The sequence below is a fragment of the Sander lucioperca genome, chromosome 7, assembly GCF_008315115.2.
Source record: "Sander lucioperca isolate FBNREF2018 chromosome 7, SLUC_FBN_1.2, whole genome shotgun sequence".
In the NCBI taxonomy this organism is placed as follows: Eukaryota; Metazoa; Chordata; class Actinopteri; order Perciformes; family Percidae; genus Sander; species Sander lucioperca.
This window is the reverse complement of record NC_050179.1, coordinates 39,143,575-39,166,919: the sequence shown is the minus strand read 5'-3', so window position 1 is coordinate 39,166,919 and position 23,345 is coordinate 39,143,575. Positions and strand designations below refer to the sequence as shown.

Here is a 23,345-nt window from a genome sequence, read left to right as displayed (position 1 = left end):
GGCTCATGTAGTAGGAGCCAGAAAATAAATGAAAGATTTGTACCGTAATGTGTTGGCCCGCTCCACCAACCGTCCGGGCGCCCAGAGCTGAAGCTCTGCCTTTGATCTTTGCCTGAACCCGATGGGACCAGACAGGTTTGGTCGGTTCGGTCTTAATTTCTATCATTTTATACGGGCTCGGGCCGGGCTGGGACTTGCGCTCCGGGTTGCGTGGTTGAGCGGTCAGGTGATGCGTTTCGATTAGCGTGTATATGGATGCTGAGGAGGTGAAACAGAAGCTGGCCTCTGGAGGACTTATTTTATTTCTTTGTTCCAACTTCCATGTGGCCTATAGCCTCCGTTAGTCATGAATAAATGATGTTAAAAAATGTATAAATGACTCATTTTTGACAAAAGGCAAAAGAGCTGTGTGCATGTGCACATTTGAATAATGTTGGGCTGTAAACGGGTTCGGGCTTTTAAAAAGCTGTCAATCAAAATGTACTTGTCGGGCTCGGGCCAAATTCTGTTGGGCTCGGGCCTTTTTGGGCCAAACTTTTAAGGCCCGATTACAGCTTTAGTTGTAAGTTCTTTTATTTTATATACAATTGGTATTGAAAAAAGTATCGTTTAGGACCCAGTGTCGAAGTCACGCCATTGGTATCGGTACCGGTATCAAACATTTTTTAACGATACCCAGCCCCACTCAGAATACATTCATCGTAAACTCTGACATTGTTTATTGATTAATTGATAATGAAACTGTCAGTTGCAGCCCCTCGGCTTCCCCCCACCCCCTGTGTTACGATACCTCCAGATGGAGTGACAGCATTCTTGGCATAGCTTTGAAATACAGCACATACTGTAGTAGCACTCTGCTTGCAGAAACCAACTCACAGCCCTGTTTGATTGTGTTCCAAATGTTGCTGTAGTAGGTGATAAAAACTAACTCGTCTGGGCTGACTGTGGGAAAGCTCCGTCCAAACGTCATACACACTGTCTCTGTGTTGCTCTGCCTGGGCCGGGCGAACAGTAAGTCCATTGTGCCGTTGCGGGGCTCTCACTGTTATAAGACCTAATTCAGCTAATAATCAGGCCTGAGCTAACAAGCTGCATGAAACTGATACAGAGCAGAGGGCAGACACTGTACTCACTCATCTGATTCTCCTTTCATTCAACATTTATTGTATTCATCCATAAAGCAAGATGGACCATAAAGGATTGTGTGTAATTTTCAGCTTTATCTGTGTACTTGTAGTTTGACATGCTTAGTAAACATTACCACACTCATCTTGGTACTCTGTTTAAAGGCACATTGCTTTCATACTGGCTCAACCCTACAGCAAGTGATGCAGTCGTAGGATGAACACATTTCAAACCCTCACAGTTCCATCCGGTAAAGAGAATGATTAAAACAGAAAGTGAGAACGAAAAGTCGGTCTAAGATGACTCCTTTACGAAGAACTTCTCAACGTTGGCAGTACTCAATTAGTGTAATAATACAGGCACTTAGATATACAGTATACGTGCTGTGAAAATACCAATAACTAACCTAGAAAGAAGCAAACAGTTTAGATGCCAAAAGAATGTAAATGTGTAGTGTAGAAACATACTGAATGCAGATGCTTAAGGCTGTTTTATGCTTCTGCGGAGGCTCTATGTAGAGCTTTCTCCGTAGCCTACGTAAGTGGCCTGATGTTTATACTTGTGTGCTGGTGTGTGCGTCGAGCCAGCGTGTGTGTGGGCGGGGGGGAGTGTGTGGTAGAGGGAGAAGTGAGAGAGTGTGGGTGAGGGTGATTATCTTCAGAGTGAGTAGTGACTCTAGAGTCATAGTGGGAGAAACAAAGTGTCTCCCCTGTTCTTTCTGACCACGGTGGGAAATCTGGAGCAGAAAAAGTTAACCCTCTCCTTGATTTCATGTTTATGGAGAAGGAGAACTACAAAATGAGTCGGGGGGGGGGGATGCAACGCTACCAAGTCACGGCCGAGCGACGTGTGTCGCTGCGACGTGTAGTTACATTTTTCGAGAGGTGGACGTCAGGCTACGGCGTAGGGTCCGGCGTAGACGCAGAGGGGTCTGTGGAGTACGCTGTAGATTTGACGCAGAAGCATAAAAAGGCCTTTACACACAGGTCACAGGGCTCACTGAATGCTTTGATGAGGATGATATGAATCCTGCTCTGGCCTTCGCAGCCACCCCATCTCAACCCAGCTAAACACCTTTGTTAGATTTTGGAGCAACTTGTTACCGGAGGATTCCACCTGATGTACCGCGTTACAGCTGCGCCGTGGTTTGGTTCCATACCATACTCGTAGCGTCTCAGAAGCGGAGCGTCTTGCCTGCCCTACTCGCAGAATTTTTCATAGATATTTTTGCTTCTACCGTAAAAGTAAGTAGTCTACATGGTTAAATAGTTTTTTCTTCCACTTAGTCTAGTTATGAACGACATTGAGCAAAGATTTGTGGCTGTGTTTTAGTTGTTAAAATAGATCAGTGATGTGATATATGATCGGGAGCAGGGCATGAAGTTAACTTTTTTGACCACCAGCCACTGTGGCAGGTGGATTTTTAAATCCACCTGCCACAGGGACATTTTACCAGCCACTTTTTTTTGTCATAAAGGTAAAAAACAGGAATTGCTGTGTCTCTATGATCCTATCCTGTCCTATTGATGGTAGCCTACTCGTGGACATTGCGCCGTCATCACGTGCTGTAGTAGGGGGCCCGCCTTGATAATCCTGCATAGGGGCCCGGTGTTGGCTCGTTACGCCACTGCATATAAGAGATGAGATGACTGACAAAATCAGGAGTAGCCTATGCGCACCAAAACAACAACAAAACACTGGTGAATGCGCACCATAACACAAGAATTTTTTTTGTATAGTTCTTAAAAATAAATAAAAAGGAAACTTGTTTTGGGGAGAATAATACTTATTACTATTAATTCATTACTCTGGGCTGAGATTTCCTAGGAACCTTACCAAAAAGCCTCAGGATGCTGCAAATGTTGGTAAAATATGAAAAAGGCTGGTGGATTTAAGACACAAAATAAGAATGTATTAAATGAATCAAATATGAACATATCTGTCATTGTCAGTGGCTTGTTAATCTTTACATAGTTAGTTAATTTCCTATCCTGGCCTGGGACACACATTCATACGGTTTGATAAAGTACTTGTTGGACTTTAACTTATCATTGCACTTACAATAACGAGAGTAGCTGTCCTCAATTTAGGTCATCGTGTAGGTCTCATCTGCGTTTTTTCCTGCATCCACTGTGTGCGTTTGTGTGTGATTGTGTGTGTGTCTGTGCGTGTGTCTGCGTGTGATTGTGTGTGTGTGTGTGTGTGTGTGTGTGTGTGTGTGTGTGTGTGTGTTTGTGTGTGATTATGTGTGCGCGTCAGTCGCGGGGGAAACGGAGCAGCCCTGCCCGCTGCAGAGAGCCGACAGTATGGAAACAGCAGCAGGTTCAGTGACAGCGTACATTGATGTTAAAATGTATACATGTTGGCAGGACGGTCTGAAATGTTTTGCATCACTCAAATCTCATTGGCTACCCGCCAACGTGGCAGGTAGATTGACAGTTTCACCAATTTCATCACCCTGATCGGGAGTCTTCAGAGGGTGTTTATTTTGATATTGACCGGATGCTCTAGCCCTTCCCTTCCTGCCCGGCCTGTGGAACAACCCGCAGCTCCTTCAAAAAAACAGACTTGGCGCATATTTTTAGTGGAGCAGAGGGGAGAGATGCTTCTGGGATGGGCTGTGTCGCGGCTTGGCGGAATCACAACCATTGTCTTGAGTGGCCATGATTGTTTCGGAACGCAGCGAGAATTTACCGGTTGACCAGCGCTCTCCACCACCATCAACTAAAAACCGAATGAGGATATATGTTTTTGGAGGAATGCTGTTCCTCTCTCCAGCAGAGTTCCTCACCATTGGAGAATGTCTGACAGGAAGCACTGAAGCTGTTCTGGAGGACCACGCCCTTTTGTCTGGCACATTCACACTTCCAGGGTACTGGAATGTTTCTAGTTTGGTAAAGTGGTGAATGTGGTCAATTTGGATAGTCACAACGCTAAATGTGCGCATAGCATTGCATTATTGCCTCCACAAACATAGCAGGCTACCAGCAGGTGATCAAGGTTTCTTTCACCCTTAAGGCCGTTTTATGGTTCTGCGGAGGCTCCACGCAGAGCTTTCTCTGTAGCCTACGTAAGTGGCCTGATGTTTGTGTGCTGGTTTGTGCGTCGAGCCGGCGTGTGTGTGTGTGGGCGAGGGAGAAGTGAGAGAGTGACTGCGATTAGCTTCGGAGCAAGTAGCGACTCTAGAGTCATAGTGAGAGAAACAAAGTGTCTCCCCTGTTCTTTCTGACCACGGTGGGAAATCTGGAGCAGGAGAAGTTAACCCTCTCCTTGATTTCATGTTGATGGAGGAGGAGAACCAGGAAATGAGTCGGAGGAAATGCAACGCTGCCAAGCCACGGCCGAGCGATGTGCGTCACTGCGACGTGTAGTTACATTTTTCGAGAGGTGCACGTCAGGCTACGGTGTAGGGTCCAGCGTAGACACAGAGGGGTATGTGGGGGTACCCTGTAGATTCGACACAGAAGCATAACCTGTTAAACCTGTCAATCAAACTCAGTCAACAACACTATTTAAGAAAGTCTAATCCCAACCAAATACTAGTGTGGTTCCTTTGTGGTCCAAAAGCAAACTGTTCAATATTGTGCCCCTCATCTTTGAAATGGCCTCCCACTACATGTTAAAGACGCTCACTCAGCTGACATTTTTAAATCTCGATTGAAAACCCACCTCTACTCCTCATACTACAGCCAACCATAACACACCATCATTTCTGAGTCCTTCACAGACAAACCTTTTCACTTATTGTCTTATGTTGCTGGTTTTGTAGTGGTTATTATTACTGCTTTAACCCTTGTGTTGTCCTCGGGTATATATAAAATGGGTTTCCTACAACCAAATTACCCAAAATAACATGGATGCATGCACGTTGTATGGAACCCATACAACATTCTTTGCAGGTACAATTGATGTTTGCTTTCATTGAATTTTGGGTGTTTTATTCAATTTTATAGCATTTGAAAAAAAAATGTAAATGGTTAATAAAATTGGAAATGGCATATCCTGACTAAACATCCTCTGATCTCAACTATTAGTCAAAACAATTCATAATTTCTGCTTTTTTTAACTCAAAAATTAGGTATAATGTCATATAAATTAGGTTTATTGACCATGAATTTAAAAAAGGTGATGAAAAGTGACAAAAACATTTTTTAAAGTGTCAAAAACATTAGAAAAAGTTCAAATCTAAAATTCCTGGTGGACGGGAAGACATCACGAGGGTTAATGCTGTTCCATTGTTTTGTTGCTGTCTGTTATTTCCGTGTTCCTTTAATTGTAAAGTGAACTGAGACCGTGTCTAATGGTGATTTTACACTTTAAATAAATTTGATTCGATTTTTGCATGAATCAATGCGATGCTCTACTTCTAAATTTGTGTAATTTCTGGCTGATGGTGAAAGCTGTCATGGAAACTTTTTCCTATGCAGTAGTATTTAGTTATGCATCAGTCAGAAAGCGGGCGCAGGTTCAAACTCCTCAAGCTCTCTTTTTACATTCTTTAATCAACTACTTCTGTCACTTTGTGTGAATACCTTCGAGAAGAGACTGCGCTTCACTGTGTTCATTTCACTTCTTATGATGATTCTTATGTCTCGCTCGTCTATGATGCAAACATGTCCCCTTGCCTTTGAATGTGGCTTATTTTTTATTTATTTTTTAAGTATGTGTGTGTCGTTCCAGCTGATAGTAAAGAGGAAGAGTTCAGTGAAAACTGAAGCACCACAGAGAGATTGGCAGTTTGAACATGTGTTGTGACAATAAACCAGCTCTGAGGTCCAAAAAGCAACCTGATGTGGTTTAACCAGCGGGCATTCTGTTTTTTGGAAAGCCTTAGACCTCTGCCCCTCTCTCTCTCACACACACACACACACACACACACACACACACACACACACACACACACACACACACACACACACACACACACAGTTACACATGGTCCTTTGAAGTTAATGACTTCCTCTGGTGGGGTACATTTCCTTGAAGAACTGGACAAACAGCCAATTAACACACGCAAACTTTCAAACATGGACATAGAAACACTTATATAGACACACACACACACACACACACACACACACACACACACACACACACACACACACACACACACACACACACACACACACACACACACACACCAGTCTGGTCTACTTAAGATAAAATGAGAGTCAATGACTTTGACTCTTCAGATAGACAGTGTTGTAAAGCCTGGAACATTTGTAGGCATACTGCATACTGGCAGCCTAACCTTTGAGGTTTAATAATGAGGAACCTTTAGACTTATGTTGGTTGTAGGTGAAACCTAACCAAGCAGCCATTACTTTTAAACCTGCAAGATGATACTGTGAAGTATGTAAAGAATTTCACTTTTGTGCAGCTTTTGCCCACAGATATGTCCAAGGAGATCTTGTATCCTGCTACATGTTGAAATGTACACTTAGTTGTCAGTGTATTAGAGGTGATTCAAATATTTAGCATACCCTATTTATATAAATTATTAAAAACCACATTCATTATAATGCAATACAATTCAACAGCATCGCAAAATGCTGTTGTTGAACTAAGCATCTAGGCAGCTAAGTCTACAACCCATAAAGAGAGAATATTAAGAGATGAAGTTTAAGGACTTCAGAAGACTGACCACTAATTAGTTTACAACTGGTCCACACTTAAGATATTCTCTTTGGAAAGACCTTTAAACCTTGAACTGATTGGGAGAAGCGTTTTGATATAATTGATCAAATGTTATATATTAGTAGTGTATTTTCACCATTGGGGTGAAACATGAATTATTGTTGTCTATGGTCAAAAGCATTGGAATAGTCATCAGCCGTACAGTAGGTACACATGGGTGGAACCTTGAGATCACTGTCATTATCAAACCTTAGAGTTCTACCTGACCTGACCTCTGACTCAGTCAGTTGTGTGTGTCCGTGCACTGGCGTACTGTACAGAGTGACTCATGCAGGGTTGCTTTTTTTTTTTTATAATAACAGAGCTGTTGCAGTAATCATATATTGCACTGACTGAAAGAGCTATTTAGCCCTTTGCTGACCTCTTGTTTTTCAGGTCTTCCAAAAGTAAGTTCCTATGGGATTGAAGGAAGTTTGGTTATTGCTGGGTTGGTTGCTGTTATTTTCAGCACTGGTCCTGGGCTAGCCTGGATACCAGCCAAACTTAGCCCCGCCCACAACATTTGAGGTCGGGAAGTTTGGTCTGGACTTGATCCGTTGTGGAGCAACTATGCTCCAACCAGAGCTGTTTGGACCAATCAAATTGTCAGGGTGGGCTTTATACAATGATGGACAGATGATCAACAGTAACGTAATCAACCACGTTACCAAAGAGCGCTTGGGTTGAATTCGTTTACAACAAAGCCGCTGGAGAATTGAGATGTGTAGATTCCGCCATCGCGTCTGTTACAGAAGATAGCGACAGCGCATTCATTTTAAAAGAGGAACAGAGAACCCCGATCAAGGCATTTGTCGATCAGAAAGATGTTTTTGCCGTCCTTCCTACAGGATTCGGCAAAAGTTTAATTTATCAGCTGGCCCCGATGGACGCTATCTGTTGCTCTGATTGGTTGTAGGTCTATCCAATTGAGTGCAGAGGCATTTTTCTTTCCTAGTTTGGTTGAAACACGCCCCATAATCACAGCCCAATGGAGCAGCATCAGACTCATATTCTTTTTTTTTTTTTTTGGGGCTTTTCCCTTTTTATTATACAGTGACAGTGGACAGGCTAGAAAGGGGGGAGAGAGATGGGGGATGACACGCAGCAAAGGGCAGCAGGCTGGACCCGAACCCGCGCCGCTGCAGGACTCAGCCAACACGGGGTGAATGCTCTCACTGGGTGAGCTAGAGGCCGCCCCCAGACGCAAATTCTGACTAGAATCTGAGTATGACCACGTCAGGCTAGTCCTGGGCAGCTGTTACTGTTGAAACAACCTTAGTCTCTTTCCTGGAAGGCTTTTGCTTTGAAAAGCAGTTACAGGAAGTGTTGAGTTTGCTTTAACTAGGACATTTATTATCACACAAGCTTTGCTCATTCTCTCTTATTCTCTTGCACACTCCTTATGATTAGAGCAAAAGAGTAAAAAGTCCTTTTGAAACAACATTTTCAGGGTTTAATTATTAATGTTAACATTAACCTGGTGCATTATTAAAACATATTGAGGGTTGTTCTTGCTTTTACAATTGACAGCATAATAATCTCTTTATATATCCAAGCAAAATTGGTATTGTAACTCAATTTCCGTGACCTAATTGATATTGAATCGAATCAGATTTGACAGATAGTCTAGCTAGCTGTCTGGATTTACCCTGCAGAGATCTGAGGAGCAGTTAACCATAGTCCTCACAAATCCACCAGAGGTTAGAACACCAACACAAAGGAAGAGGAAAGGGACGGACATCTGGCCAAAAATTAGGGACATCCAGCAACATTTCAGGCGGAACCTGAACAATCTTGGAAAAGAAACGTTGTTGATAAAGACTAGGGTGGGGGTAATGTGCTGCCAGGGCTTGGTGCAAGTGAGAACCCTGGTAGCTGAGTTCTGCACATACTGGAGCTTTTCCAGGGCTGTGCTGGGTACCCCGGACACGACTTCATTGCAATAATCCAGGAGGTGATGAAGGCATGGATAAGTGTCTCTGCCACAGAGTCTGTGAGTGATGGCCTGGGTCCGGAATGACCAGGTTGCGGACTTCTGGGGATGGGTAGATGGAGCAGCCGTTCACATTGAGGAGATCTCCAACCTTTTGAAGCAGCGCTTTGAAAGCCACAACCATGAGCTCAGTTGTGTTGCTTTGAAGCTTGAGTAGGTTAGATGACATCCATGTTTTTATGTTGTGCAGGCAGTTGACAAGGGACTGGGGGGGAAGCTGAGTGGGCAAGGTTACAATGTACTATGTATACAGGATCATACTTGAGTAATGGAATAAGATTAGAAATGTTGATATCTTAAGTGCCAGCCAATCAGTTAAATGTGTGCTGTACCCTAATGATGAATCACTTGGACTGGGGCCTGGACAGGTCTAACTTTGTTGAATCCCTACTGCTTCAAAGAATTTGGGTTTGAAGCGTCCAGTTGGTTGCTCACGTAGTAGAGCGTGCACCCAATATACTAAGACTAAGGCTGAGCTCTTACTGCAGAGGTCAGGGTTTGACTCCGACCCAGAGCCCTTTGCTGCATGTCGTCCCCGCTCTCTTACCCCTTTTTCTGTTTAACTTCAGCTATTCATTAAAAGTCAAAAAAGCTGGGGAAAAAACTATTAACAGGTTGTGGTCAACCATCAATACAGCATCTGCTCTGTGTGTCTCTTTACCTGACCTGCCCATGCAGAAGCTTAACCTCAAGGGTTAACCTAATGAAACAGTTTCCCTGCGTGCACATCCTGCTCACCGGCCTAACAGTGTAGAGTCACAGACTCAGGTACAGTCAGCACTCCATAAGGATGATGTACATGAAATTGCACTAGCATAACATTTCACTTCCACAGTTGTATTCACGTAAAACAACATTGAATACAATCCAGAACGTTGTTGGTCTTTTTAAAACATTCAAGTCTATAACGCATTAATATACACAGTTTGATATTCGATGGGAAGTAAAACTGACACCTTTGATACACTGCCAACCTAAATGCAAGGCATAATTGAAATCCTCTGACCTATTTTAACCCAAGTATTAATGTATAGGTTATTTTCAGTATGGTTATGTGTGACTCTGAACCATAGTAGACAAACTAGTAATTAGCCTGCTACACTCCAGTGACAGTTAAGCTGCTTAGTAGCCAGCTGGAGATTAACCAGAAAGTCCCCACTTCACAGTGGTCCACACACACACACACACGCACACACACACACACACACACACACACACACACACACACACACACACACACACACACACACACACACACACACACACACAGAGAGAGCCAGTCATGTGATGCTTAGTGAAGTAGGAACAGTCTGTCGAGTCATTATCAAGCTCATTCTACTTCAATATGATTAAAATTATTTGTTTCATCAGCCAATACAGTGTAGTACAGTGCAGTACAGAACAGTGTAATACAGTGCAGTACAGGGTTTGTCTCTGCACGCTTAAATGTAAGGAGGAGCAATCTGACCACCTCAAAGTCAGGCTGTATGAGCTGGGGACAAAGTGTTACTGGAGAATTAGTCTATGTCGACGACGATTCATTTGGGGGTTGCGCCGGTGCTGCCCGAAGATCCGCCAGATGTCCCTCATTTTCAGCCGGTTATCACCTTCCGCTTCCTTTGCGTTCTAACCTCTGGTGGATTTGTGAGGACTATGGTTAACTGCTCCTCAGATCTCTGCAGGGTAAATCCAGACAGCTAGCTAGACTATCTGTCCAATCTGAGTTTTCTGTTGCACGACTAAAACTACTTTTGAACGTACACATGTTCCACCAAAACAAGTTCCTTCCTGAGACTATTTTGCAGAGGCACCGTGGCGCTGTCCGATGCTTAGCGCCACCCAAGATGATTGTGATTGGTTTAAAGAAATGCCAATAAACCAGAGCACGTTTTTCTCCCATCCAGGAATGCTGTGTGAGACTACTGACAATTCCCAATTTTAGTATTAAGTGATGATTTTGCTTTCGTTAAAGCAAAATTAACCCTTCCTGCTCTGCTGCTTCAAAATAAAGGCCTTTCAGCAAAGTTGTTGCAGTAGTTGCAGGTTTACTGGTTAAAATCCTTAGTAAACTATTGGTCCCTTATTTAAGACACAGGTAGACAAATGAATCTGCGACCGTTTATTTTGCTTTCTGAAATGCCGACAGTCACTCGCAGATTTTATCAACGGCAGCTAGCCGGCTTATTAACTTGACTCTGTGAGTAGGTCGAATCTTGTCTCCAGCTGACATTTTTAAAAACGAGAACCCCTGGAAGTGTCACATATGCTCCTGATGGCTACATACGAGATATCGTGCTAAATGACTGAGGCTAAAGCTGCATGGTCCAGGCAGAAAGTCAACATTCCCACCAGCTAATGATTTATGCAGAAGACATGGGAATAAAGAAATGGAAGTGTTCGTATTTTGAAAGGTGAAATGTGCCCAAGTATTAGTAGTTCAGTATAAGGAAAAAATGTGTCATCATGGATGCCCCTGTAACTTATGGGATAAGACGCAGATCATGAACCGCAACGTCCATGGTTTGAATCTGGTCGGGGACCTTTCATCTCTCTCTCCATTTCTTGTCTTTACTATCACTATCTATCAAAGGCATACACTGCCTGTGTGGCTGTATACAATGGGAAATGATACTTGGACAAGCAACACACCTTAGATTTTAGCTTTATTGTTTGTACAGTTTTTCTATCCAGTTAAACAAGAGTATACACTTATAGGATGAGAGATAAATATTCTATAACTCTATCGAGTAATGAATTTGGTGCATTGTGTAAACTTCCCCAAATCCAATCAAGAGCACATCACAGCCCCTAGCGTTAGCTTAAACTCTGATATGGTAACACCCTGGACTGGCTCCAACACAGTAGTGCTCTTGGCCTGGAAGTAACACTAGGTTACTACTTTAGGTAGTGTCATGTTAGCAGCTAATGTTAGAGAAGATAAACACACTTCTGAAGTTCTTTTGTTCGTGTATTTTGGTCCTGGAGACACCTACTGTAGCAGGAGGTGTACCACAGAGGCGGTTTGGCGGTTACTTTGCTATGTGTTTAACAATCTTTCTGTCTGCGGACAGACTTTGTCACCGTGATGGCTGCGATAGCTTCACAACCATGCAAAATGCAGTCACAGAACTTTACAGGTGTGTAGTTGAATTCATAATGAAGGCCATGATAGAAGATGGGTGTGGTCCGAGCAAGGACGCTGAAAGTAGGGGGGAACTTTACGTCCCTGGCCCGATTGGGGCGTCACGGCTAGTGTGATTCTGTCGTCCCATGGCCCCAGTTTGGGTTATCAAAATGCTAAAAAAAAAGAAAAGACATAACTAGAACCCCATGCATCGCTAGAGTATGTGGGGACAAACCTGCTGTGGCTTGTTGCAGTTGCTAAGATATGAGGGCTTGTTTGATAGCGCCAGACCTTTCTACATTAATGTGTAGCTTTTAACAGCTGCAGGAGATCAGCTACACAGATTAGACCAGAGAGTTTTTAGACTGAGGCACACACCTGGACACCAGTGTATAAGTGTGAAATTCTAAAAGCAGGACATTGTGGAGCTCTGTTAACATTCCCTGGATAAGGTTATTGGATAAGATTATTTTTAACCTTTCCCTGGATAAGGTTATTTTTAACCTTATCCAGGGAATGTTAACAGGAATAGGAAACAGGTCACACAGGCAACCAGATAGAAAGGCTTCAGCACTGTTCTTGATTCTCTGCTGGTCCCACCCATATATAACCCCCTGCAAGAACTGTACTTTTTACATTTCGGTTTTCCTATCATTTTTAACAATAGTAAGTAGTTTTACAGGTGCTGATAGGTGGATTAATCAGGGTTTTTCCTGGCTCAGAATGGGCCTTTGGGGGACACATATTGAGTGGTGGTTGTGGGGATCGCCCTCCAGGAAATTCATCAGCATAAAACACTTAATTTCCTGCATTCTGATACATTTTTAGGTACCAATTTATGGTAAAAACGTCTTTTATTTATGTCAAGGAAAACACAAAATTCTGGTGGCATAAATATAAAAATATAATGGAATATAGTGCCGTAAGGAGGCTTTCGCAGCCGGGACCTGGGCCTGGGTCCCACAACTTTACCCCAAAGTCCAGTTTGTTTAATTAATATGAACAGGGCTTGATGGTAACTTTTTTCCTTAATGAGCACATTTTGCTCCTAAGTTGAAAAATGTAAGAATGACTTACATTAGGTAACCGCTATCCCTGTTGTTGCTAATTTGTACAATAATGCAATTGTGTTATAAAAATAAAATGTTATGAAGTGTAATGTTTTCTATCTTGACGTTTTGGCGCTTGTGATTTTCCTTTGGCACTGGCTGAAAACCTCTTTTGGGGGGGGTGGGGGATGCATTTGATCCACATCTTCTGTTTTGCTTTCTGGCACATTCACTCAGTTACAGTGAGCCTCTAACTCAGTTTTAAACTTCATGTTACAGAAGACTGATCCCAAATAGTTCCCACAGTGAGGTATAGAGATTTTAAATTTGGATGTAGAGAGAGCACTGAGAGAGCACTGTTGGTACTGTTGGTACTGTTTTAGACTGTAAAGTTTGGGCTTGAGAAGAAATGAAATAAAGAAAGCCAGCATAACAAACCAGTGCATGGACTTTACCAAGTAGTAAGGGTCTGACAAAATGATTATTTGAATTGTGTTACGGGAAGTGTAGGATCCAGTGTTTTTGGAGCTAGGTCTATATAATGAAATTCTGCATCAACCAATATTTGTTTGTCGGTGTATCCCTCGAAATATACCTTTTTCCTAACAGTGGTGTGGTAGACAAATCAAAAAATGTGTGTGTGTGTGTGTGTGTGATGCTGTGCCAGCCTCCATGAATCTGCCCTGTGAAATATTTCAGGATTCCTCTGTTTATGGAATCCTCCCCTACATCCTCCCCCTTTCTCACTCACTCTTTCACTGACTGCTGTCAGCTTGTACTGTAGATACATTCTCCTACATCGGCATTTGTGTATATCCATGAACATGTAATAACTGTCAAAGTCAGGTAAACAAAAAAGGCTGTTTCTACTGACAGTGTTTTAAAGGACACGCTGTAAATGTGTGATGTCTGTACAGAACCAGGCAGGAAATGCAGCATCATGATACAAATCACTATCTGACCTCATCCTACAGAGACCTCTGGCACTTCTTTTACAATTAATTGAAGTGATTCTAAGAAATTAAAACAAAGGTATAATAGAAGGTGTGTCTGTTTCCTAATGTGCGTCATGTGCAGTCAGAGATACATGTTTTTTCTATCTTACTCTTAAAAGACTAACATAATGAGAAAACTAGATCGCAACAGCCTTCCCAAAGACCAGTGGTTGTACATCCAGTACCATTCTTCTGAAATGGTATGCAGTTTTTAGACTGGTAATTTTGTTTTTGCGTAGGTCAGTACACTATGAAATAATAACTTGAAACATGAAAGTTGCTTACAAAGATAATCCATCACAGTCACTTTTGAGAACATCCCAGTGGTACATGAGAGGATCAAGGAAAGTATTGCATTAAATAGCTACTACGCAGTATGTTAACAATCCCAGTTACAGGAACAGACAATAAGCAAACATGGCAGTTGGAAAAAGGACAATGTGAAGTTGGTTGTTACTTGGATTCAAAATACTGCTGGAGTTTTAGGACTTCAGGACCAGCAGAGGGAGGTCTCAACACTGTCCCTGCTCACCACATGATGATACTGTTAACTTGGGCAAAAACACACTGTAACTGCAAATACTCCACTGTGATAGACTGGCTATCTGCAGCTCTGAGCAGTTCTGATTTTATCTATTGTACTAAATGAACAAAAACTAGTGGCTGTCTGGTAGGTAGGAAACTGACTTTAAATTAAGACTTTGTTATGCTTTAGAAGAAGAACTTCAACGTGTTTTAAGTCAAGGACCCCTTAACCGAAAGACGGAGCAGGGACCCCCTACTACATATATTGTATAAGATGAAGTTGCATATTAAACTGTATATGTATGTATATGTATCTGTGGATGGCTACCTTAGAGACTACCTTACCTATAGGCCAGTAAGCCTATCCTCAGTGGGGATTCATATTTGCTAATATTATGATTGATTTATGTTAAGACTTTTTAATTTTTTTAAAAACTTTCAAAAATTACAATAATTTGGAGGCCCCCACTGCATTGATTCAGAGGACCCCCCAGGGGTCCCGGACCTCCTGTTGAAGATCCCTGCTTTAGAAAATGGTCAGCAGTCATGGAAAGTGTACAAAAGTTGTAGTTAAATGGATAAAACTTTCCATCTGCCCTGCTGTACAGTTAAATAGTTGTACGCATTTGCAGTATGTGCCTCTTTAAAGGAGGGAAGAGGAGGAGTACTGGGTGAGGAATACAAACCATGATTTATATGTTTGATGGTGAAAAAGAGGGAGAACTGAAAGTAGAGGTGCAGTGATTAACTGCCTTCACTAGCATTTAGGGATGTAGGAGCACCTGAAGAGGATAAAGGAGAGGAGAGCAAAAGAAAGTGTAGGATATAGGGGTGGGAATCACCAGAGGCCTCGCGATACGATATCATCGCGATACTTACGTCATGATACGATATTATTGCGATTTTAAACATTTTGCAATATTCTGCGATATATTGCACTTTATTACCTTTTTTCCAACTTCAAATTTTTTCGCCAAAAGGAAACTTTGTCAACATCTGTTTTATCTAAAAAGATATATTTCTCTGTTTGTTCATCTCACTTCAATTTTATTGCTGCAAAATGGGATTATCAAGCAGACAAACTGAGCAACACAAATATAATAAAAAAATCGATATTTGGCGTCTGTGTATCGATACAGTATTGCCACGGAAAATATTGCGATACTATGCTGTATCGATTTTTTCCCCCACCCCTAGTAGGATACATCCAAATGATTCACTTATGTGTGCTACTTGTGATCTGCCACCTCAGCTGTTAAAGGCCCTGCACACCTTCGCAGGTGTTTGCACTTACGTGTTTTCCCTAGGTTTGTGGAAGACTTAGGTGCACGTATTTGGTGGGGGGTTTAGGGTTTTATTTACCTCAAGAATGATGAAAAAAATGCAATTTCACGTATTTTTGTACTATTGTTATCACTTCATCTGTGTCTAAAACGTTGAAAATGCTAGAGCAGAAAATAATTTAATAACACAAAAAGCTTGAAGACAAAACTTGTTAAGAAGTCCACAGGGGGCTGACTACAATCATTAGATCTGAGAAAAGCCATTTAGTTACTATTGATGTAGTCTCGCATTGCCAGACCTTCCTCAACAGCGCTGCGGGGGAAGGTCTGTCTAGTCCACACAGCATTCCGGGATGGGAGAAAAACGTGCTCTGGTTTATTGCCATTTCTTTAAACCAATCACAATCGTCTTGGTCGGTGCTAAGCTCCGGACGGAGCCACGGTGCTGCTGCTAAATAGTCTCAGGAAGGAACTTGTTTTAGTGGAACATGTGTACGTTCAAAAGTAGTTTTAGTCGTGCAACAGAGAACTCAGATTGGACAGATAGTCTAGCTAGCTGTCTGGATTTACCCTGCAGAGATCTGAGGAGCAGTTAACCATAATCCTCATAAATCCACCAGAAGTTAGAACGCTAACACAAAGAAAGAGGAAGGGGACGGACATCCGGTCGAAAATAAGGGGGACATCCGGCGGCACCTAAACAATCCATTAAATGAACTACTATTGATGCTCGCATTGATTTTAAATTAATTTGGCTTAGGAGATGCTCAACACAGCTTGGGTGCTGTGCCTCAGCCTTAGGGAGGGAAAAGCCTGACTTATTCTGGCAAATTAGACTTGTGGTTGAAGTTGGGAAACGCTATATTAGAATTACGTGAGGTCACTAAACCTCTTTTTTCACATGTAGGAAGTCATAGGTAAAATGCACAATTTCCCCACATGGCACCTAAATCCGGATGTTGTATCTGAGTTACAATATGATGAGATGATGAATACATTTTATAGAAGAATGGGAAAATAAGAAAATTCCCAACTCTGTCTTAAACCAGTAGTCAGGTACTTACATGTTCATTGAAACAGTTTTTGGAGCTGTAATCATTCCTTGTTCATATTTATATAGCCTGGCTCAACGGTTGCTGGGATAAAGCCTGACAGACTCACCGGATGTCCCTCTTTTCCGCTGTCTATTTTGCAAGGGCATTGTTGCTGCATCTGGACGCTGCCCAGGACAGTTGTGATAGGAGAGAAATACAAACAAGCCAGAGCGTTTTTTCCCCCTATCCCAGACTAGATAAGTGGTGTAGCCAGACTAATGTTAATCTGAGGCTTCAGCAGTTTACACATAGGAAAATGCAGCAGAGCTTTAAGATCCACAAATGGAAAAAGTGAAGGCCAAGAAAATCTCTGGTGGAGGAAGATTGAGGGGACCGAGCAGCATACCTGGTCTAGAAATATTACAGGAATGGAAAGAATGTGTGTGTGTGTGTGTGTGTGTGTGTGTGTGTGTGTGTGTGACTAAGCAGAAAAAGTAGTTGAAATGAATTAAGTGAAGACAAGTTGAATTTAAAGCAGCAGGTGTGTGGGGGTGTGTATTATGAGTTGTGCCAGCGTTGCTCTAAACCCAAAGAACAACATTTTGAATTACTGTTGCAACTTAAATCAGTAGACTTCCAATAGCCATGCACACCGCCCACTAAAATGCTTAAGTAACTCATTGAAGGTTTCATTTTTCCTTATTGTAATGTATTTCCCTTTTGAAAAGCATGTTGGAGTGGAATACCAGACAGTGGGGGTGATCAATTTCAAGTGTAAGCACACATGCACATCTCTTCTCATGTACATATGTAAGCCAAGAAAAAAATAGCCTGCAGTTATTGTATGTGCTTCACAATAACATCCTCCACGTGAAAAGCCTTTAGTGCGAAACAATAGTAGCAGGAAAGGATCTATTTGAATTACCAAAAATCTCGCATTGCCAGACATATTCTCCACAGCACTGTGGAGTAAGGTCTGGCTACACCACACATACTTTCTGGGATGGGAGAAAAACATTTTTTTTTTTGCACAATCGTCTTGTCCACCGTCAGTTAGCGTCCACTAAAAGTTCTGTTTTTACCGCTGACAGACTCAGATTATTATTCTAAGTGTGTGACAACATTATGAAAGGATCCCTACAGAGATAGACCTTTTAGTTAAAGAGTAAGATCATTTTAGTTTAACATGAAACGGCCCCGAAATCAGCATCACCAAACCCACCAGACTCCATGTAGTTAGTTAGTTAGTTAGTTTTATTTATTTTTGTGTCACGCTAAACAATTGGGCCATCCTATATGGGATTACAAGACAACACTATTTAAAATGTAAAGAAACAGGACTTTTAGCGTGTATAGAGCCATCATATAAGGGTTTATTTCAACCAAACCAGAGTGGGGATTGTTGGAACAGTGGAAAAGAACAAAGACAGCCTTTTGGTAGTTTTATTTTGTTTCTGTCGACTTTGAATGAAGTGTGTTTTACGATGATAAAAGTAGTGATTATTTACATGGAGTCTGGTGGGTTTGGTGATGCTGATTTCAGGGCCGTTTCATGTTAAACAAAAATGATCTTACTTTTTAACAAAAAGGTCTATCTCTGTAGGGATCCTTTCCATAATGATGTCAGACACTTATAACATAACTAATAATTGGAATAGTCAGTGGCAAAAACAGCACTTTTAGTGGCCGGAGATTGAAGGTGCGCAATTGCCCATTAATGTTACATTGAAGCTTGTTTCACGCACTGGACCCATCAGTCACTTTGACACAAAAACATGGGAAAATATGGTCCAGGTTGAAAAATACTAAAGTTACCCTTTAAAGCTGTGAATGATGAATCACCTGGGCAGCTGCTGTATACACAGTGCCTCGAGTCTCAATGTCTAAATCTATTGAGACAAAAAAAAAATCCTAATTACAGTCTTGTGTGTGGGTCCTAGTGTGAGATGGACAGATAACCCGTGAACATGTTATTTGTTTGTGTGTGTCAGATGCTTCTATTGTGTGAGAGAAGGTTAAATAGCAGCTGCTCTTCCCAGATAAACACTGAGCTGTCACTCCTGTCCACAGCAGGCTGTCTTACAAGCCATGGGTGTCTTTATCCATGGAAATAGGGCAATGATTCAAGCATTCTAGAAAACCCTTTAAGTAGCAAATAACATTTTAAAATGGGTATATTTACTAGAAAAATATGTTGTACATTAAAAGAGTGTGTTGATAGAGATATATATATATATATATATATATATATATATATATATATATATAGACACAGTGCTGCTCATAAGTATTCATACCCATGCTAAAGTTGACTAAAAAGAGGAATAAAGTACACACTAGTTGGGTTTGAGGCTGTTAGGTGTCAAGACTGAACACTAAGAATGCAAGGGGCCATGTCGGTGTGGGCGTGCTGTTTCCTGGATGTTAGGTTGAGTGTTGGATCCTTGAGGCTTATTATCAGATGACAAATCCCCGCCCGGTGATGTATTATGCTGTGAGACTGGATTTCACAACTCTGGAAAGTTATCACTGTGATGATGATTGAGTCCTTGCTTTTGACGATTGGAAGACAAGCAGTAGATATACTGTAACTCAAGATGCCAACAGTCCTTTCCCACTGCAGTAACTCAGCAACCTGTAACCTGGGGGCGTCCAACAACCGGAGCTTTTAAGAACTCTGTTCTTCCTTGTGTTTCCACTGTGTTTTACAAACATTTCAGATACACTGAATCGAAAAAAGGCAAAAAGCGTAACACGTAGTTTATATGTTTTTTTTATGAAAGGAAAATGACAAAAGCAGTTGTGGGACACTTTGGGAAGTGAAGCTTTTGTTATTATTTTTTTTTTTTACATTCATGAGAACACGAGATACCAGTTATTTTGGCGGTGGAGAATGGGGCGCAGTGTATGTCAGAATCAAAAATATGTGATTCTGGTCCGTTACATTTGGTTGCTGTCGCCTGTAGATGGCGTCCTATCCCCTTTGTGTATGCGTCAGCTGTTGTGGTTGTCTGCCAGATATTGAATTTTTTAACAGTTTTGAGCCACATTGTTATGATACACTTTTTGGATCTTGGTCGTTTCTTGAACTTGGATAAGAACTTTTCAGTCTCTATTCAGTCATCGGACGTCTGTATCTTTAGTTAGTGGAAACACTTTTATTTTTTTTTTACTGTGAAATCGCTTTATTCAGTGTTTTTACAGGTTTGGATGACCAGGTATGTCTATTTTGGAGAAGAGCATAATTAGGCTTCTGGTAAAAACCTCCTGAACGATGAACACTGAAGGAATCCTAACTGGGAGAAACGGACTGCAATGACGGCAATTCTCCATCTTTTGTTATGTTTTGATTGAGAGACCCCTAGCGTCGGAAAATGACATATTGTACATTTAATACTGATGCAACAATGTGTAGCTGCTGGAGTTGGAGCTAGTTTGAACTATTGTATACATTTCCCCCTCTCATTCCCCCTGCTCTGGTGTTTCCATAGACAGTATATCATGGACCAACAGATCTTGTGTCTCTGGACGGAGACCAGTGAAGGATATTAGAAGCACTTTCCCGGTGATGGCTGAGCGTTACTGAGCAGCCTCCAACTGAGCTTGAAGACGTAGATGTGACGTGAGCAACCTGTCTGAAAGTTGGAAGTCTTCTGGTAGCTGTGCCAAGAGAAATCTCAATCATTCCCAATCTAGCAGAGACGGAGAGAGTAGGTATATGTAAGGAGATAACATAGACACAGGCTAATTATTGATCACTAAAATGCTAGTTAACATTAGTAATTAAACTTAAAAAGCTAATGTAAGTCCAAACTGCCTGAGAGCTTCTCCTGTACTATACGGTAATTCCTCTACTATGAGACAGTAAGTCTCGTGGTTATGACATAATCATTAGCCTATTTTTATAAAAACGTCTGCTACGGAGCCATAACGTGAGCTACAAGGTAATGGAGCCTTTTATACATTGTCGTATTTCTTTAGAAATAAAAAATGGACAAATAGAGTCTTTAAACGCTTCAGATGTAAAGTTATTCTCTGTCATAGTGACGTCAAAATGAATGGCAGTCAATGGAATGCTAACGGGGGGTGATTGTTTGGTAGCATCAAAATGGCGCCATAGGAGGTTTGAGTTCTGAAGCGAGGCTTACCCCCTTGGATGTTTCCGCCTCTCATTCCCCCTGCTCTGGTGTTTCCCCCTCTCATTCCTCCTGCTCTGGGGTTCCCCCTTTCATTCCCCCTGCTCTGGTGTTTCCCCCTCTCATTCCCCCTGCTCTGATGTTTCCCCCTCTCATTCCCCCTGCTCTAACGTTTCCCCCTCTCATTCCCCCTGCTCTGGTGTTTCCCCCTCTCATTCCCCCTGCTCTGGTGTTTCCCCCTCTCATTCCCCCTGCTCTAACGTTTCCCCCTCTCATTCCCCCTGCTCTGGTGTTTCCCCCTCTCATTCCCCCTGCTCTGGTGTTTCCCCCTCTCATTCCCCCTGCTCTGGCTTTTCCGAGCCCCTAATCCGGAGACATTAGGAAACACTTCTGATCCGTTTTGGTTTGGAACCTCGGGGGTTGTGTTTCAGTCTGAACGGCCGCAAACAGAGACCTTTGGCAACGCCGACACTGACGCCAATGTTTCTGCTCCTGATTGGGTCTTATCGGTCACGACGTCTCGTTCTCTGAGACTAAGCTACTAACGTTACCATGGCAACTACCAGCAGTGGGTGGAGTCTCCACGCTGCCTCCTGTTTATGTCCAGTATACCAGAATGTTGATGAGATATGAGGTTTGGGGGTGTTAGTTTAAATGGAGATTAGTTCTTCTACTGGAGATAAAAACACTTGGTGCACGCTTTCAGCTCAAAACTAAACTAAACTTGGCGGTGTAAGTGTAGCCTCACTTTTCAGGCTTCTCAATTATGTCCCCGAGGTTTCTTTCTCATAAAAAATAATAAATAATAATGTAAATAATGTGTCACTAAGTTCCCCAAAACTATTTAAAGCCGCACAAAGTATGGTTAAAAAAAAACCCTGCAGTGATGAGTCTGAATTAATGGTGTTTGGAAAACTGGATATTGATACTGTGGTGGGAGGATGTTGGGTAAAGCCTTGTGTTGTGTGTGTGGTCTGAAACAATATGTCCAGCAAGGAGAAGGAGTGGCAGGAAAAACCGGTGATGTCAGCAGGGAAGAAGAAGAGGAGGGAGGACCGCCTTGCTTTTTCCTTTTTCCTCCCCCTCCCTCTTCCCCCCCTCCTCCACCGCCTCTTCTTATCAGCGTGTGTGTGTGTGTGTGTGTGTGTGTGTGTGTGTGAGAGAGAGAGAGAGAGAGAGAGAGAGAGAGAGAGAGAGAGAGAGAGAGAGAGAGAGAGAGAGGATCAGTAGGTGAGTGGACGAAGGATTAACAACTGTGACAGTGGATATGGGGGAAGAGAAAAAGGCAAATAGACCGGGATAGAGAGAAAAGGGAACCAGATTGAGAGTGAGCGGGTAAAGGGGGAAAGAAAAAGTGAGAGATCCAAAAGTACAGCAACAAAGAGTCCACTTGGAGCAAGGTCTGAGCGGTTGTATCTGGACTGGGTGGACCTGTCGCTAGAAATACTTCCCAACATCCAGCAGGACAGCTACCATGTACAGTGGATATGGAGGTAGGAACCAGTGCCATGCAGCTCTTCTCTAATCATTAACTTCCTGTTTGTCAGGATGAAACTAACTTTTTTTTTAGTTGCTGGTTAACAGGTTTGTAACTTATTATGAGGAGATGGCTGGAGAGCTGTTGAGAGACCAAACTTGGGACTTGTTTAGAGCAACATTTGATTGTTAAAGTTGTACGAGTCGATAGAGGTCCCTCCCTGAACACAGCAACATGCATTCGGTCTTAAATGCATTTTCCAGGCACTTTTCTTAAATACTTATTTGAATTGATCGGTGATGTCAAAACAAGTGTTTCTCCTACTAATGAATAATCCGCTTTAGAGGCCGCTGTGCTGCCAAGTATAGGGCTGAAACTAACGACTGCTTTCATCGTCCATTAATCTGTAGATTATTTTCTCAATTAATCATCAGATCAGTGTTCCCCAAAGCCCAAGATGACGTCCTCAAATGTCTTGTTTTGTCCACAACCCAAAGATATTCAGTTGACTGTCACAGAGGAGAGAAGAAACTAGAACATATTCACATTTAACAAACTGGAAATTAGAGAATTCTTTCTTAAAAACTAACTCAAGCTGATTTCAGGGCTGGTTTTGATACCTAGTTCTGCTCTGGATATGGTGTGAATATCCAGAGCTGCTTAACTGAGTTTAAAGGATACTTCTATATTTATTGATGTCTGTCTTGTTACAATACTCACATGCCCATATTACAGTACATTGATGCAGTTTTTGTATTGTTTCTCCTGTCCATACTGACAGAGTAAACGAAAACAAAAATAAGCAGTGAGATATGTTTTTTTAGTAAAACTGAAACTAAATGAAAACTAAAACCTTCAAGAAAAACTATGGAAAGGAATGTAAATCAGTCAGTTTTAGTTGTTTTTTTAGCTTTAATATTTCACGACT

The 23,345-nt window shown here is 42.0% G+C and overlaps 1 protein-coding gene across 2 annotated transcripts in view; it reads left to right on the top strand.

The window, feature by feature from the left end:
• Nucleotides 1-23,345, top strand: part of ripor1 (RHO family interacting cell polarization regulator 1) — a 76,408-nt gene that overhangs the window by 3,373 nt on the left and 49,690 nt on the right. The window contains exon 1 of one of the 2 annotated variants that reach the window (XM_036003211.1): nucleotides 22,128-22,433. The exons of the other annotated variant lie outside the window; for it this stretch is intronic. Coding sequence (XP_035859104.1) covers nucleotides 22,415-22,433 — 19 coding nt within the window. The 5' untranslated portion in view covers nucleotides 22,128-22,414. Of the gene's footprint in view, nucleotides 1-22,127; nucleotides 22,434-23,345 lie in introns of those variants that run through there. 2 annotated transcript variants of the gene reach the window in all.